Source organism: Catharus ustulatus, chromosome 1 (genome assembly GCF_009819885.2).
Source record: "Catharus ustulatus isolate bCatUst1 chromosome 1, bCatUst1.pri.v2, whole genome shotgun sequence".
NCBI lineage: Eukaryota > Metazoa > Chordata > Aves > Passeriformes > Turdidae > Catharus > Catharus ustulatus.
This window is the reverse complement of record NC_046221.1, coordinates 100,803,824-100,822,026: the sequence shown is the minus strand read 5'-3', so window position 1 is coordinate 100,822,026 and position 18,203 is coordinate 100,803,824. Positions and strand designations below refer to the sequence as shown.

At 46.8% G+C, this 18,203-nt stretch overlaps 1 protein-coding gene across 2 annotated transcripts; it reads right to left on the bottom strand.

Annotated features, from left to right (window-relative positions):
* Window positions 1–386: 386 nt before the first annotated feature.
* DIPK1C (divergent protein kinase domain 1C) lies at window positions 387–17,443 on the bottom strand. Of its 2 annotated transcripts, none has more exons than XM_033057415.1 (4): window positions 17,365–17,443; window positions 11,382–12,059; window positions 7,824–7,988; window positions 387–4,940 (listed from the first exon to the last, which is right to left on the bottom strand). In XM_033057415.1, the coding sequence occupies exons 1-4, from the start codon at window positions 17,419–17,421 to the stop codon at window positions 4,725–4,727; spliced, it is 1,116 nt and encodes a 371-aa protein (XP_032913306.1). In that variant the 5' UTR covers window positions 17,422–17,443; the 3' UTR covers window positions 387–4,724. The 2 variants fall into 2 exon arrangements, with proteins under 2 accessions (XP_032913306.1, XP_032913298.1); XM_033057407.1 differs by lacking the exon at window positions 17,365–17,443 and adding an exon at window positions 16,881–17,116.
* Window positions 17,444–18,203: the final 760 nt, after the last annotated feature.

Here is an 18,203-nt window from a genome sequence, read left to right as displayed (position 1 = left end):
AAGACAAGCAACCTGGTACATGGCTTCTTTATTTATTTTTAATATGGTTTGGTTTTATATTTGGGTTGGGTTTTAGGTTTTGAGGTTTTTTTGGTTTGGGGATTTTTTGTTTGTTTGTTTGTTTGTTTGTTTGGGGTTTTTTGTTTGACTGGGGGGTTGTGTTTGTTTGTTTGCTTGTTGTTTGGGGTTCTTTTATCTACACAAAAATAGATAGGCCAGCTTGAGTCTACATTTTATAACAAAAGAAAAAATTATCAGTGAGGAGTCCCTAACTTCTTCGAGTATGTGATCCCATTTAGGAAATGTGTTGTTCAGTCAATATTTCTCATTTGAAAAAAAAAGGCAAACCTTTCCCTCTCTTTTCTCCTAATCCCAAATATCTATTGTTATCTCTAGTGCTGCCTCCAGCAACACGTCTGAATGCTCTCAGTGAAGGGGGAGTCTGGAAAGTCACATTAGGGAGCAGTAGTATTGGTAAGAGCACCCAGGCTACAGCAAAGACCTGCTTTTCTGGGCTACTTATGATTGAGTCAACCTAGAAATACAAAGGGGACCACATAAACCCTTTGGGACAAGGAGTTCTGCTCTGTTTTATATCATCCTAGTGCAGGACTATTGCTTGCAGATGTTTTTTGCAGAGCATAAAATGCCAGTTGGAGAAAATCAGAAGTATCAGAAAATCTGTGAAAATCTTGAGCATCGGGTTGAATTTATCTTTCCTAAAGATTTCCCAAAGATAAAGTAGACCTCCAACTGGACTCATCTCTTGTAAAATGTGGGAACAGACAGTATATTTGGATTATTGCAGAGTTGAAGCACATGCTGCTGAGATGCACAGAACGAATAAACAATGACTTAATGCCATTCCTGTTTCACAGGGAGCCATAAATATGGGGTAGAAGTTGCTGACTAAGGCAGTAATTCAGCAAGTAGTAGAAATTAATCAGGAGGTAATGCCACTTTTATAGGGCAAAAAGGATATGGGAACAGACTGACAGAGCAAAGGGATGGGGCTGAGATCAATTGAATGGGAACAGACATCTTGGGCTAAAGTGGCTGTTGCCAGTGCAACCAAATGCTATTAGTGAACCTATGTAAGAAATCTTTTATATGGAAGGGATGAGGAGTGGGAAGAATCTTACAGAGTCTTTGCAAAGCTACAGTGCACTAACTACCAAAGAGGGGTGGGCAGTGCTGCCAGGGCAGCACGAAAGGGGCTTCATCAGACAGGAGCACCAGTCCTGGTTCTTCCTGTCAAACACCTGTAGAGATTTTTCCATTCAAACAAATAGCTATTTTCACCAATAACGTGGTTGCAAAATCATACAGACTCAAATTACAGCAGCTTGCACTTGTCTCTTTAAGGTCAATGGCCACTAAACAAGGGCCTTAACTTTTTCTTCCTGTCCCAAGGAGAAAAAAGCACAACTACAGTTTTATTCCTGTTTTGGTCTTTGCCACCTTTGTTAATTAAATTAAAATATTTCATTTGCTTCACTGGTAGTGCTTTCTCTCCTGTTTCCCGGGATTTAGTGACTTTACAAAGCACGTGGGGGGCTGTGAAGAATCAAGCCCTGTGTTCACACAACCTGTCAGGTTCTCCTTTCCTCCTTGAAGGTGTGCACCAAAGCCTGCCTGGAGCTGGCTGCATCAGTGATATGTAATCTCACAGCCCAGCCAAGGACAAATAACTCAATTGTGTCGATCTTGAGAGGTTTCTGAGGATTATTCTCTGTATCCTGAAAAGAAGTGAAACCTAATGTCCTGGGAAAGTGTGGTGTGGGGGAAGGAGGTCCCTGCCAGGTAGAGGTGGCTGCAGCCAGGCCCTGAGGGGGTTGGAGAAATCTGTCAAAGGCAGCTTCCCTTCCTATATCCTGCCAAGGAAAAAGGATCTTCTGAGCAGAGTCACATTCCATCAGCATTTGGCTGCCACCAGTTTTAATTTCACTATGTTTTTTCCACCTGTTTTAAAAGTGGAATATCCTACCCAACTGAAATTTATCCTGTCTGAAATGCAAACCTGAAAATGGGAAGGGAAGCCCTGCCATGGGGGGAACATGACTCTGCTGCAAAGCACCGAGAGTCTATGTGGTGCCTGCTTTTCCCTGAAGGTACCCTCCGAGTTTGAGAAGGAGGAAAGAATGGGACCAGGGAAACAGGAACACAATGACATTTAATATCTTCAGGCTCCCCAGCAGCATTTGGGATATATATTGAGTCCCTCCTGACCTAGCAAGCATCAGTGCCATCAGCAGGCAGGTTGTGTGGGGGAGACAGGATCACACCAGCAGGCTCTGTAGCATCTTTTGCACATGAAATTGTGAGATCACTGGAGATCTCTCTGCCTTCCCTTTGCAGGCAAGCCAACAGATTTGCATAGATAAAGGGAGAGACATGTATTCTTGAGTCTCAGAAGAGGGGATTTGTCATGAGGGAGTCACAAGAGCACAGATGCTAACTGGTGATAACAGAATCACATGACTTGGAGATAAAAGGTTACCTCAAGGCAGCATCATCGACTTAGCTGCATGTGCATAATTCCTGATGGGCACTCACTCTTGGTTGTAGTTAAAAACCACAATTTGTGAAGTCTGAAGTTTTCCCAGATGATTTTGGGGTTTTTTTGTGTGTCGTATCTTCACTGTTCCTCTCTTCAGAAAGTCTGTAGCAAATTTCTTACTGTTTTCTTCCACTCTACAGTTTAAGCTCATTGCTGGCCATATCCACCAAGGAAATCTGGAAGGGCAGTTCTCTCCTATTCTCTTTTTATCAACCTCTTTCTTTTTTTTAAGAGAGTTATTATGTTTATCCTCAGTCTCTTCTTCCTCAGACTAAACATCACTTTATCGAATCTTGCATCACAAATCATATTTCTACAAAGGCTGACACATTTTTTACTTCTTCTTTTTTTTCCTATTTTTCCTTCATCTTTCTTTCCTTGTCTTCTCTCTAACTGATTCTTTACCTATCCCCACTCCTTTGCCACAATCTGATTCTGTCCACAATTATTTTCTCCATCTATTTCATGACTTTGTAACAGTGCTAGTTCCGGAATTCTTGTTTCTTCTTATTCTGCTTTGCCTTCCTGCTTTTGCAAAGAATGATCTTAAGGTATTGAAACATTCTTTGCTGCCTGGTTAAAGGAGAAGTGTGGACTGAGAGCAGCTTTACCAGTCAGGAGCTCTTAAACTGGAGCTCCAGCTTAGCAACAGCTAAGGCAGCTTGGACCCAGGCAAGGCAGCTGACCTTGTTCTTGCTTTGACTTTCTTGAGGGCTTGCACGAGTTTTAAAAATATGATCGCTTATTGCAAGAAATATATATGAAAACCCACTAGCACCAGCATGAAAATTTGAGCGAGGTTTTAAGAGGTCAAGGTCTCCTCAGCTGCTCCCATTTTTCTGGTCACAGGCAGTGTTTAGCTTTTCTTTAAAGAACCACTCCAGAAATGGAAAGTTTTTGTCTAATTAGCACTCACAGGGTTCACAGCTGTCATAAGGTTGAGGGACATAATGATGGAGCAGATTAAGTGTTGTTAGATGTCTCACATCCACAAACCAGTATTGCCAGTCTTACCATTGATTCCTCCAAGCTGCAGGCTGCCATAGGCTGCTGGGGTTCCTGTTTGTGGGGTTTGTAATGTCCTCATGCCAAAACCAGATCATGGGGACTTTGCCTGGTACTGGGCCTACACACTGTAGTATCTCCTGAATCTGTGTTAGTTTCTCCAGCAACAGCTCTGCACATTTGAAAGGCAAGGTTAATATTTTTAAGTTAATCTAGAGATCTTTATTTACACAACTGATTGCAAGATAATGAATTTGTACAAAAAATTTTCCTTTAGTTCATTAAAAAAAATACCATGGAAGAAAACTCTGGGTCTGGATATTGTTCTGTGCAAAGGACAGATTGTTGACATTCCTGGGCAATTCTGCTCTCTGGCAAAGGAGTGCTTCTTATCAAGTGCTCTGATGTACAAGTGCCTGAGGGCTTGTTCACATGGGAAAATCCAGTAGCATTATTCATACCTCTTCACTGCAGAATATGAGTACCCACATGGGAGCTCAGCAAGGGTATAATTATTTTGCTCTAGAAAAGTCCAAAGTACCTTTATATAATTTTTTCTGCAAAAGAGTTAGCAATGGCACAGGTAATGCAATGCCCTGGAGAAAATGCATTTGGAGACATCAGAAAGGACTGCTTTGTACAAAAGCAACTCTTTCCTTGTGTGACAGCACATTTCCCTGTTTGAGATCCCCCTCTTTTTTTTTTTTTTTTTTTTACACAGAATGCTCTGTCTCTACTGTAAAAAAATCCTCTTATTTGATAGAGAAACTAAAAACAAACACCATACATGTACTTATCCACACCCACCCACCCATTCTTTTAACTATTGATAGAGATTTGCTGCACTTACACTTTTCTTCTGTAAATGCAACCTCTGAGCATCACATTCTGACCGATGCTATCTGAGCAGTGACTACGGCTCAGAAGGATGTGCTGAATGTTGATGGAGAGGGGGAATGCTGGCTCAGGAAAATAAGCAAGAACAGAACCTAAGTAATGTAAAGTAATTTAACACTTGACAGGATATTATCAGGGCATGCACCTGCAGCCATGAACTTCATTTGCATAGTGGAAAAGCAATCTCTGTGCTGTAAAATACAGGGTTAGGAGGGATGGCAGAGAGACTGGGATGTGGCCTTTGCAGTTCTGCCTTTTGTGTCTACTCTGCCCCTTGCAGTTCTCGCTGAGTGACCCGAAGCAGGTGGTACAACTGGGAGAGAGATTTCAGAGTCCTCTGGTGCCCCGTGGCACCCGTGTGCCCCGGCTGAGCACACTCCTGCACGGCTTTCTGCAGCTGCAGCTGCAGGGGCAGGGAAACCAGTGGTCCTCTGAGATTTGGGGAAAACCAGCGACGGAATATTTTGTCACAAATTACCTGGGGAAAGGAAAAAGAGCAGATGGTTGTGTTTCAGAAGCTATGACTAATGCCCCACTGCTTCCCTGGGACTATAGCAAAATGTCATCTGTATCCAAAACGCCTTTAGCTATTCAAAGAGGGAGCTATAGAAAAGGAGCATCCACAAAGGCTGCACTCTAGCTAAGGGATGGCCATTCTCAGGCTGCTCCTGCACTTCACACATCTTATGAGTGGCTGGGGGAGCTGGGGTTCTTTAGTCTAGAAAAGAGGATGCTGAGGGAGGACCTTATTGACCTCCTGAAAGGAGGTTGTAGACAGGTGAGGATCAGCCTCTGCTCCCAAGTGACAAGCAATACAAGGGGAAATGGCATCAAGTTGTGCCAGGGGAGGTCAAGATTGGACATTAGGAAAACTCTTTACCAAAATGGTTGTCAAGCACTAGAACAAGCTTCCCAAGGAATTAGATAAGTCACTATCCCCGGAATATTTAAAAAAAACATGTGCAGATGTGGCACTAGAGGTGTGATCTATTGGTGGACTTGGCAGTGCTAGGTTAATGGTTGGACTTGATGATCTTAAAGGTCCTTTCCAACCTAAACAATTCTATGATTCTGTTTAACAAGTGGTGAGGGTGAGAAGGTGTGAGAAGCAGGCAAAAGGCCAACAAGCTACATCCCCCCAGGCTCACTGTTGTGCCAGTGGTTCCCACCAACATAAGCTGGGTGAGCAGTAAGACACCTTATCCCAAAGTCCATGGACACCCCTTTCCAGTACATCGATATACTGCATCTGTAGAGTGGAGAATCACAACCACTGCTGACACTCAGACAGCCTCAACTTTCACAGAATCATAGAATCACTAAGGTTGGAAAAGACTTTTAAGGTCATTGAGTCCAAATGTCAATGCAGCACTGCCAAATCCATCACTAAACCATGTCCCCAGCTGCCACATCCACAAGTTTTTTGAACTCTCACAGGGATGGTGATTCCACCACCTCCCTGGGCAGCCTGCTCCAATGCTTGACTACCCTTTCAGGAATTTTTCCTCATATTGAACCTAAACCTTTCCTGGTGCAACTTGGTGTGATTTAATCTTGTCCTAACAGTTGTTACTTAGCAGAAAAGGCCAGCACCCACCTCACTGCAACTTCCTTTCAGGTAGCTAGAGAGAGCAATTTCATGTCCCTGAGCCTCCTTTTTTCCAGCCTAAACATCTCCAGCTCCCTCAGCCACTCCCTACAAGACTTACGCTCTAGACCCTTCATCAGGTCCATTGCCCTTCTATGGACATTCTCCAGCACCTAAATGTCTTTGTTGAAGAGAGGGGCCCAGAAATGAACACAGGATTTGAGGTGCAACTCAGGGATGTGACTTTATCATCAGTGGAGACAGAAGTGCTAATCCCCTGCCCCTAATTACAGCAGTTTCACGAATACAAGCCGCACGGATTATAAGCCGCACCCCCGGTGCCTCGACAATGTTGCTGTCTTTGTCAATAGATAAGCCGCACCCCGAATATTAGCCGCACTTTCGTTCGTCGCGAGAATCCGTGCGCAGCTTTCACAAATTGGCCAATTAGTAACAGGATCGCGGCATAGCGGGCTTTACTGGCTCGGGGCGGGGCCAGAAAGGCTCGGCCCGCTCATGGTTGCCGACGGGGCCGGGTAGCCCAGCTCAGCGCCACGGCTCGGCGGGGCTGGCCGGGTGGTGCTGCCGCCGCCGCCGCCGGGCTCGCTGGCCCCCCTCTCCTGTCAGCACCGCCCCGCTGCCGCGTTCCCTAGCCCTGCCGGCGGCCTGCCGCCGCCCGGCTCGCCGGCCGCGCCGCGTTCCCTAGCCCTGCCGGCGGCCTGCCGCCGCCCGGCTCGCTGGCCGCGCCGCGTTCCCTAGCCCTGCCGGGGGCCTGCCGCCGCCCGGCTCGGCGGCCGCGCCGCGTTCCCTAGCCCTGCCGGCGGGCTGCCGCCGCCCAGCTCGCTGGCCGCGCCGCGTTCCCTAGCCCTGCCGGCGGGCTGCCGCCGCCGCCGCCCGGCTCGGCGGCCACGCCGCGCCGCGTTCCCTAGCCCTGCCGGCGGGCCAGCCACTGCCGCCGCTGGCAGGCATGCCGGCCTCCTCGCCGCTGCGTTCACGTACTCGCCCTGCCGGCGGGCCAGCCGCTGCCGCCCCTGCCAGGCTCGCCGGCCGCCCCCTCCCGTCTGCACCGCCGCCGCGTTTCCTCGCCCTGGCCGGCACTGCAGGCCCCCGCACCGCCGGGCTCCCCCACGCTGCTGGCCCCGATTCTGCTGGGCTTCCCCCGCTGCCAGGCAGCCCCACCCGCCGGCCTTCCTGCTTCTGCCATGCTCCCCTGCACTGCTAGCCCCAGTTCTCCCGGGCTCCCCCGCCCTGCTGGCCCGGGCTCTGCCGCCCCCCTGCCCCGCCCTGCTGGCTCAGGCTCTGCCGCCCGCCCCCCGCACTGCTGGCCCCGCCTCTGCCAGGCTTTCCCACCTCTGCCGGGGCCGGCCGGGCTCCAGCTTGGCTTGGGGCTGCCGCGGGCTCTCACTTCCGTGTTGGCAGCTTTTAGAATTTTGTTAATGTATTAGCCGCCCCGGAATATTGGCCGCACTTCCGGGTTTCCACCAAAATTTTGGTCAAATTGGTGCGGCTTGTATTCGTGAAATTACTGTACTCTGCTCTCCTGTCTGTGCCACTGGGCTAACACTTACAAAAAACCATAAACACTACGTATAATGAATATAAATATCTGTTTGTGTGACCCAAGATGAGATTTCTGAGTGGGACTGACACTTACATGGACGCATTTAAAAGCCTGACTGTCTTCATCTCATAGTCTCCTCGTACATACCATGCATTTTATAGTCAGGGTGGTTTTAAAAGAAATGGATGCATAAAACAGCTGTGTCTACTTACTTGCAAGTTGTTATTGGCTCTCTGTGCTCCACATTTTCTGATTTTCAGATTGCATTTTGAAAAGCAATCAAAGAAATTACAATCTTCATCTCCTGTGCACTTCTGTTCCAGAATGTCCCTCATTTTGGGTTCAAAAAAGGCCATATCCACATCAATGGCCACCACCTGTGAATCAAAACATCCCATCAGATCTGGCATGGCACAGCCTCTGGGACAAGGCTGAGGAGGCATTCTTTGCTACTTGCTTTTGGAAATGCTGTTGAGAGCATCTGCTGGCGGGGAACTGGGATCACGGGGGCTTTGTTTCACTCAGCTGAGCCACACTAAACTTATAAACACCGCTTTTTAAACACAAACAGCCAACGCTTGTGATACCAGGAATGGAAAAATTATTTGTGAGCAATCTGCATCCTTGGGGTCAATTGGATTGATTTGCCTTAAAGTGGAACTATCTAATCTGAAGACTGATGTGCTCGCTGGTGCAGCATATGCAGATGGCACCTCAACCTCTCAATTATATGATGGTGCACAATTACCCACAGGCCAGACAGTATCATTTAGAACCCAGCATCCAGACTAGGCCCCTGAGATTGCCACTGTGGAGAGGAGCAGTGGGATGTGCAAGGATAGTTGCACCTGGTACAGCTCCTGCAAACCTCTCCTTGCATTCTGTGGGTTTGAGTCTGTTCAGCTGTAGAAGGAGATCCCTAACTTTGCTGAAAGCTGGGTCTGGCTTTGTCCACCCTTCTTTGCTGTGGTTTGACACATTTATTGTGCACAGCTCTTGTTCTTATGGTCCAGATATACATCCTGTAACAGAGTCCAGCCAGAAGCTGGTCACAGCAGAAAAAACCTGAGTGAAAAGGGTCAGTCACTTTCCTCGCCGTGGCATGAGACTCCCAGAGCAGAGCAGCAAGAAGTGTTTGCAGAACTGCTGCCCATGCCGGGGGTGAGACCCCTCTGGAAGCAAAGGGCTGTGGTCTCCATTTGTGCCAGAGCCACGCCACCTGTGAATGCTCCACTTAAAGAAATCACAGTAATAAAGAGGGAAAGAAAGAAATCCAGTACAGGCATGGCAGCTGCCTGATGTGAGTTAAGCTGTGGGTGACTACAGGGAAGGAAGCCTGGGTCCAACACCATGGATATGCAGCCAGCGGATGTTCACAGCTGCATTTCACACTTGACAGTCAGGAGCAGGGATGTTCTCTTGCAGCATCTGACACACATTTTCATAGAGGAAAATGTCTGGGACCTGGGCAAAACAGAGTTACTTGGGCTCAAATGATAGTTTTATTTTTCAGATTCGACCTCCCAAGTAACAGGAGAAGACGAACTGTGTGACTGGAACAGCAACTGGATCAGCCCCAGGAACTAAAGATGTCTGGTTTGGTAGCAGGCCAAATAAATCTTCCACAAGCAAAACAAAGAACATGGTCTAATCTTCATGTTGTTCTACTCCTTTTTCCATAGGGAAAAATCTTAGAGATGAGGTATATCTTAAAACTGTGAGTATTTTTAAGCATTTTGGAGTGGTCTATAATGATGATGTAAGGAATTTTACATGTTTAGGCAGGCAATTAATTTTTTTTTTGTTATTGTTCTTTACTTCCTTAAGTTTTCTGTGGTTTTGGTGTTCTGTTCTTTGGAGAAGAGACAATGAGAGTAGTGCAGGGTTTCCCCAGTCCCAGTGTCACTGTTCCACTGTTCCACCTCCCAGGTGGGGTCTTTTCCAGCACATTTGACAATCTGATCCATTGCTCCACTATGAAAATCAGCCCTGGTTCCCAAGTACACAGCTGCCAAAGGGTTGAGTGGCTACACTGAAAGTCATCTTTTACAAAAATGTGTGGGCATCCAGCTAGACCCTGTGAAGACACATCTGTGTGACACTCTGCCTATAAACAGCTACATTTTGTTGGGCTTTGCTATGATCATAGTTGATGAAAAAAGTACCCAAGGAAATACAGGAAGGACCCAACTTGGCTCATGACCTGATTTGAAATGCTGTTTAAGGTGCTGTAATCTTTCCAGTTTTCTCTGAAGTGTTGGTAAAAAAGGAAGCTCTCACAGAACACTGTGCATTCATCCAAATCTCCTTCTAATTCTGTACCTTATGTGGCTCCATGGCAGCTTAAAATTCTCCTGGATGATCTACCAGACAGCTCCACTCTGTACTGCAGGAGAGCATGTGAAGACTGGAGGATTATCCCCCCCACATAAAAATAATCCTCAAAATAAAACTATCACAATCCAGGCACATTTCTTTGGGCATTAGAAGTCTCATTACTCCAATGAGGAATAGTGGTACAATTGTGGGGGGTTTTATTATCCCATACAAGAAATCAGCAAGTGAAAAAATTGCTTAAAACAAACATTAGAGACAAAAAAGAGGCTGCACTGCTGTGTTCCCATTCTGGAATTGGTTGGTCACTGGAAGATCCTGGCAAAACAAGCCTCACCAAAAGGACTCATAAGAGAAGACACATCCAGAATTCATCCCCTTTCCCTAAATGGAATCTATTTTCCTGTAAGTAGATTGTGAAACAGATGCTCTGGCGTGTGCTCAGTCACAGGCAGCCACAGCCCTGAGTAACCGAGGAAGATGGGCAAAGCCTGCCTTAAGGAATTCCTGCTTTGCCTAAATAGTGGTATAGCTTGCTTTAGTTTCTTGCTGCTGCTCCTCACCCATTCCCCGTTGAGCTGTATTGCACCTGAATAAACAACGGCAGGGGAGGGAAGGGTGAAGGGAAAACTTTTTAATTGCTCTTAATGGCTGTATGTTTAGGTAGTGTTTGTATAGTACTCTAAAGATACAAGTGTTACATTAACACTCAGTGAGTATTACAAACAGTATTAAAGTCCCTGAAAATGCTCTGTATTCAGAGTGCAGAAACTCCACTGATGACACTGTAATTTGGGAACCTAGTTCAAACACTTACTGCACAGTACCCCCAGTCTGTAGACAAAATTCCATCCAAAACCAGGAGAACTTCTGTCCACAGAACAAATGCGAGCTGCACTACCACTTAGAAAATATACATAGCTGAGTTTCAGCTGCACAATGAAAAGTCAAAGAGTGACAGTAGCAGGGAGTTTCGTATTGCTGTCCTTGCACAGTTTCCAGACCAGATAAGCTGACCGTGAATTCAGCCTTGGTTTTCAAATTCATACCGTTTTTTCATTTCAGCATCACTACCAGAAGAAATATGACTCAAATTACAGCTTCATTTAGAGCTTTTGAAATCCCCTTGCCTCCAGGAAGCGTCCCTCACTACTTCCAAAGGACCTTGCACTGGTGCCTTTGAAGAAATGAAAGAAAACAGAAGCGAGCAAGAAGTTTTCAAAAAAGTAGCAGGATTTAGTGCTTCAAAAATGTGGCTGTACACATTTCAAGGAGGAAAAGCAGTAGAGAATCTCTCTTGATGCTTGTAAATTCATTGGCTTTGCAAAAACTTAGCCAAAATCTACAGAAGGAAGGAAGTGTCATTTTTACGCAGTCACCTTCAGACTAGAATTTGACCTCAAATTCCTGGACCACCACCCCAAGGCCTAACTTACCGTGAGATCATGCCTGATAGCGAAGTTCTCTGGTTTGATGTCACACAGGTGAAGTCGGTGAGAGAAATCATTATCAAAATGCTGCACCATGTCCAGAAAGCTGAGTGCAATGTCAATGATGGCTCTCACCCTGCTTCTGTGTCCAGTAAGGGAGGGGCCGATCACGTTTTCCAGGGGAAAAAGAGTTTTGTGCCAGGCATGTCCAGCTGTGAGATACTCCACAGCATAAAAGTGTCCACAAGAGCCAATAATTCGTAGCACATGTTTGCTGAAGTCCTGCAGCAAACTGAAGTAGATATATTCTTCCTGCTGGAGCAAGGACCACATGCTGGCCACCTGTGCTTTCCAATGTGGTCCCTTCTTCCTTGTCCACAGGGGCCCCATGGTATTGTTAGACAGTTCTAGCCCCAGGGCATTTTTGACCTCCAAAGCTACCATAAGCAGAAGCTCTGTTTCAGGGATATCCTGTGTTTCCACCTCCTCTAGCATACTGAGATGCTGGTAGCTGGAAAAGATTTCTTTTTTGGATTTCAGTATGATGGGCTGGCCTCTCCAATCAGCCTGAATGACCTTCTTACCTCTGTCATAGTAAAGGCAGTGTTTGTACACCAACTTCTGTGCCACGCACAGGTCTTCACAAAGGTCCCCAGTCAGGGCTCCGCTGCTGTAGTCGAGGCACTGGAGCGAAAGAGCAGAATATTCATAGCAGAACCATGCCCCCATGGACCATGTAGAAGAAAGACAAGTAATGAGCAATTGAGCAATGGTCCTAAGCTCAAGAGGTTTGCAGCAGTCATGGAACTGCAAACACACACCTGTAACCATTGGGTTGTTCAATGGTTTTCCAGAAGTCTCTAGAGATTTATTACTAAGGGAGTTTTGCTTCAAAACAGGGATCATGGGGATGGTAAAGGACAGGCTTTTCAGGGGCAAGGAAAGAGATGTTCTGTTAATCTGAATTTTTTTTATTCATATGAGTTCAGTGAGACAAATTTTAGACACTCAGGGCTGCACTCTGTATGATTATGGGTTGTTACACTTTAAGGCACAGAGTAATGTGGGACTTCTCTGGGAGGTTCAGGGCAGCATAACTCAGACATGGCCACTAAAACTACAGGACAGATCTCACATAGCTGGATTTCTGGGACAATCCACAGCTCTGCATGTTTCAGCCCTGCACTCAATATACCCTGAAGGAAGCTGTGATAACCTCCTCCCACACCACCAGGAAACACAGAGGTTGCATTCAATGAGTTTTGGACCAAGAACTTTCAGAATTTTTGAGTATGTAAAGGCTGCAGAACACAACGACTCTCCAGGTTTTATATGTAGTTATCAGAAGTGGCATTTTAATATTAATCACTTCAATACTTAATCTTTTTTTAGCTGGAAAGAAACTGGTCCTTGGAAACAAGGGAACTGCTGCTCGATAATTTAGTGGTCAATGCAAATTAGTGCAAGAACTGTGAGGACTCCCTCACCAGTCCTTCTCTCAAGCCAGAATAACTTTCATAATATAATTTCCAAAAGTGGAGACAGTGGATGTATTCCTATGGTCATTCAGAAGTGCAGCTGTATGGACTGATTCGGGTTGCTCAGTAGAGGAGGTGATCAGAGGTCTCTGGTGAAAGGGGAATAGAGAGGGTGGTGTAGAAAGCCAAACATCTGTGAGGCAGCTTGACAGTGTCATCCACCTCCATTGCTTTCTGGTATTTGAACCTTCATTTAAACAAACTGGCAGGTCCCCCTTGCACGTGCAGGAGCCCCATCTCATTTGACTGGCTGTTACACGAGGAACGTGATTCTAGCATTCAAGTAATGTACTTTCTTGGGACAGTCTCTGAGGTGTGTACACCAGAGGAATATATTCTGATGCCAAGCAACATTTAGAGTCCAGCCTTAAATAACACACTGGGGGATGGGTGGAGGATTAAGACCAAAACCCAAGAATGGTGATCAATTGACAGAAACAGCTCACTGAGGGCAGTTCAGAGAGACATGAAATCTATTTATATTTTGGTGTTCTCACAGCCCAAGTGAGAACATTCAATGCCAACAAGGAGAGTTAGGTAGGCAAATTCCTGCATGAGTGTCTGGACACTGAGTCCATGCATGTGTGTAACACACACACATCTGCATTCTCATCCACATCAGGTTGGCTAAGGGGACTCACTCAGCTGTCTGCAGACTTCAGAGCATGCAGAACAATGTTCTTGCTTTTGAAAATCTACTCCTACTAATGTAATACAATTTTACTCTACCTTTTTAAGTAGAAAATGTAGTTTTCTCAACAAAAGTATGTTAACAGTTCTTACCATCTGGAACTCTGAGCAATTTTAGAAAGAAAATTACAAACAGAAGGATTTTTGGGGGTTTCTTTGGATTGTAAGTATAAGCACATTTAAAATTCTATTGACAGACCACAATCTAATTCTCTTCTGGTAAAGTAAGAGAAGATAGGACTTAGTCATGTAATTGGGTTCACATGAGTGAACACTTGCCTCTGTGGACAATTTTACTGTGGTGCACTCTGGGAGGGTTCACATGCATGGACTTCTGGCATCTAAAAGAACACATACCATGACCTGTAGCCAAACATGTCAGGGTGCAGCTTATTTTCTTGTGTTGACATCATGTCATTCTTAATGGAATTAGTGTAAAGAAATAGTTGTGGAAAAAGCAGACTCAGATTTCACAGACATAAGAGAGAGGTCCTTTTTGAACCTGGCTGCTGTTTAGGACTTTTCTGCTGTTTTTTCTGTTGAAGCTATAGAACTTGATTATTAACCTAGTATCTGACAGTGCCTGGATCATATTCTTCTTACAATGAACTTGGGCAGTGTTTTGCAAACTGGGAAGAGGACTTGATCTGTGGAAGAGGACTTGACCAAAGAGCTCATGGTCTCAGAGTGATGAAACACAGATCAGCCTTCCAGAAGTGCATTCTCAGCTGGTCACAAAGGCAAGCAAGGCTTTCAAACAGGCTTCCTCAAGGAAGTAGTCAAGAAGATTGAACTATTTCCTATCAACCTTTTAGGCAGAGTCTGAACTTCATCTTGAAGCAATTATTTGACTCTTACATCCATTCCAAAGACACAGTTTTACGGGACAGTCTTCCATCATGTTGGCATGGGTTGTACTATTGTGCTCCCCAGGGTACTAGCTTGTATCTTACAGTATTAAAACACAAATTTGGTGGTCTGAAAATATTTAACCAGGTAATACAGATTACCCTGCCATGACAAGATGAACCATTTATTATTTACCAACACAGGAAGCTTCCCACTAACTTCAGACTTCACTATACAAGATTGTCCATCATTCTGCTGACAAAAGGAAGAATCAATTCACCAAATAAATATTTCAGAAATGGTCCTCCACATGGCTATCCCTGTCTTAATAACTGAATTTTGAGTTCTGTTGATGAGACAGTTTTAAATCCACCTAGTGATTGACCTTTGAAAGCCACAGATTCTTCTTTAAGTGCCAGATTATTAAAACTAAAATATGAAAGTGCTACTAAGTCAAAAGCCTTATAAAGAAGCAGCTGTACTACACAAAAATGCCCACACAAGCATGGTTCAGACTCACCCATATGTATCTTATTAAAATTGGCTGCATAATTTTTAATGTCTTCAGTGCACTTATCAAGATAAGTTTAAATTAATGTAAAAGCTTCAATTCATGTAAATCTTGCTAAGGATTTATATAAATTTAAATAACTCACTGTACCACCATCAGTGCCCTGAAACTGATGTTGTGCCTTGTTAGCTACTACTTCTATGTAAATGCAGTACAGAGTCAGGTTTGGAAGGCATCAAAATTAATTGATTTCTCCAGAGGGAACAGAAATTGATTGCTATGACTTAGTGTGTTCAGTGTAAATGAAGATGAGACTGGCATAAGGGAAGAGCAAGGGGGGGTTTTTTGAGAGCTAAAGTTGGTCTTTGCAAATTGCCCAGTGCTATTTCAGCCTTTTCGGTGCACTATACATCTGCACAGATGTGTATCTTACTTAGAATAAGGAAATAAAACCTTCAGAAAAGCCACTTGCAGGGACATTTTCACCCACTTCTTTAAAATATCTCATCTCCTACTGAGAGATACTAATAAAATAGTCTTTCTTAGAAGCTGATTTTTGCTTAATAGAAAGTGTGAGACTCAAGCTGTCAGGTTATTTGTTTCATGGATCAGTTGCAAGTTCCGTAACTGTGAAACTCATGTTTCGTGTTCAGAAGATGCAGAAAAACTTGTTTTGGGGCAGATGAAGACGAGTTCATTTTCTAATTACTTCTCTAGAAGGACAATCCCTTCCTAATGTCACCTGGGAAAACTGTTGCCTACAAACCTTAACGATATTATGGATTATTCACCTACTCACAGACAAGCACAGCAATCTCAGCTACTCATCCCCTGCAAGAGGGTCTGAACCTGAGCTGTCTCAGTGATAGAGACAACTTCACAAGCTTGTGACTGAAATCTGATCCCTGGACTTTTGAAGCTTTGCCTGACGCTTTCCAAACTGAAGAACAGCAACAAGTCTCTGTCCATCTGGCTATCGGCGGCTGTGATGGCAAGGACCTGGACCTCCCTGAGCTTGGCAGCTCCTTGCACCTCCATATCTCAGTGTTCTTCCCAAGCACCTAAGGATGAGGCAGGAATCATTCCTTCAGCTGCAAAGCTGAGCTCAGCTCTACTTCAATCTGGCTCCCGAGGTAAAGACACTGGAGCTCACTGCCAATTGAAAACATGCTGTCAGGACTGCTGCCTACACTTTATTTTCTTTTATTATACAGAATTAAGGAAAGTCTATGATCAGTTTTTGCTTGCTTGCAGTGATAGATTATTTAATTCCCACTAGGATTCCTCCTTTCCCACCTAACTACTGGAACTACAGATACCCTGACTAAGAAATAAAATTTAACTAAAAGCATTAACCCATGCCACTCCTCAGAGTGTTTCCTACACAATCCTAAATCTGTTCATTATAATTTTTAAGGGAAATTTTAATGAATATTCTCAAATCCTTTCTTGAATTTTAAGCACCAGCCCTCACCAGACCATATAGAGGAGGCGATACAAGCTACCTGGCACTTCTGAAAGACGACTTTTGCACAAACAGCTTTTCGGCTAAAAACAGTCAAAAACCCCCAACACCCGGAGAAAGGCTTTCCTACGCTTTGGAGCGTTCGGCTTCGGCAGCGCACCCGCATCCCACGCACGGGAGCCGGCCCGCCGCCTGCACCTGACCTCGCCCCGGGAAGGGAGGCAGGGAGGGAGGCAGGGAGGGAGGCAGCAAAGGAGGCAGGGAGGGAGGCAGCAAAGGAGGCAGGGAGGGAGGCAGCCGCCCGCCCGTGCGCACCGGGGCCGCCCGCGATGCGGCACCTCCGGCGGCCGGAGCCGCGCAGGGCGCCCCGGAGAGCGCCCCGACGGACCGGCCGCGCCTCGTCCTGCCGGGCAGCCCCCGGGAGATGCCCCGCGTCCCTCCGGGACACGTACCAGCCTGGCCAGGATCCGGTGGCTTTTCTCGTCCGTGCAGCGCTCGGAGAAGACGCTCCTGTGGAGGAGGAACAGCGCAGCGCTCACCAGCACCCAGCAGGCAGCCCAGAGGAGCAGCAGCAGCAGGGCACATCGCCGGCAGATTTTGAGCCGCAGTCGCTTTAAGCCCGGGATGCCCCTCATCGCAGCGCCGGGGCTGGGCTGGGCTGGGGCGGCCGCTTGGGCTGCGAGCGGCGGCGGGGCCGGGGGAGCCGCGCTGCGCCCCCCGCTCGCCCGTCCCACTCCCGCCGGGCTGCCCCGGCCCCGGCCGCTCCCGCCCCCTCCCCGGCCCGGGGCTGCCCTGGCTGAGCCCGGAGAGCCCCTTTTGAATTTAAGCCACGTAGTTCCGCCGGCTTTTGTCTGCGTTCCCCTGTGCCAAGCGGCCCCTGCAGCCACTTGGCGGCTGCTGCCCGCGCCCCCCGCCTCTCCTCTGCGAGTTTCTCACCCGAGAATAAAAGGAGTTTGAAGGGTGATGGATGCTGCTGTGGGAACCCTTTGCCATCCAGGCGGCTGCTCCGTACTGAAGGAGGCAGCTTGGAGACGGACAGGTCCCTCTGGTGAAAGCACCGTCTCCCGACAAATGGGGAAAGGAATAAAAAGTTGACATTTATTCTGGAATAACTTCTCCGGTTTTACCCTCTCGGAGCTAATGGAGGAAGAGAAAGAAGTGACTCAGATGCCGTTTTCAGTAAGGCTCCCCCATGGTGGGTCGCCCTTGGCTCCCCCAGCCCCCAGGGGCGGGATTCAGGCTGGCTCCTGCCCGGCACTCCGTGTCCCGCCCCGCAGCCCCGTGTCCTCCTGGCATCCCCGTGTCCTGCCCGGCACCCCCGTGTCCTGCCTCCCTCGGCGGACAGCGCCAGCCGAGCGGGCACGCCGGATACGCGGCCAAAAGAGGCAGGCTGTGCTGGGTCCGAGGATAGATTGTCTCCCTGCCATCTCCTTGTCTCCCTGGCACCTGCGGCTGTGTCCCTGTTATGGTGTGGTCAGCTCCACCGGACAGCCTCTGTTTAACCTCCTGAACGTTTCTGAGGGGTCAAAGGCTCAGATGATTTTCCAGTGCAGCAAGGAAGATCCTGGCATCCTTTCCTCATTCCAGGCGCAGATGTTCACTGTCTCTGTTCAGAGAGTTCGGTTCACTGATATACGTTCTTAGCATCAGGTCTAACTCAGTGAGAAATACTTCCTTGACAAGTCTTAAAAAGAAAGGTGTCTTTATAGATATGATCGAATTTTATCTCTCAGAACAGCAACGGAAGGACACAGGTGCAGCAGATTTGTTATCCA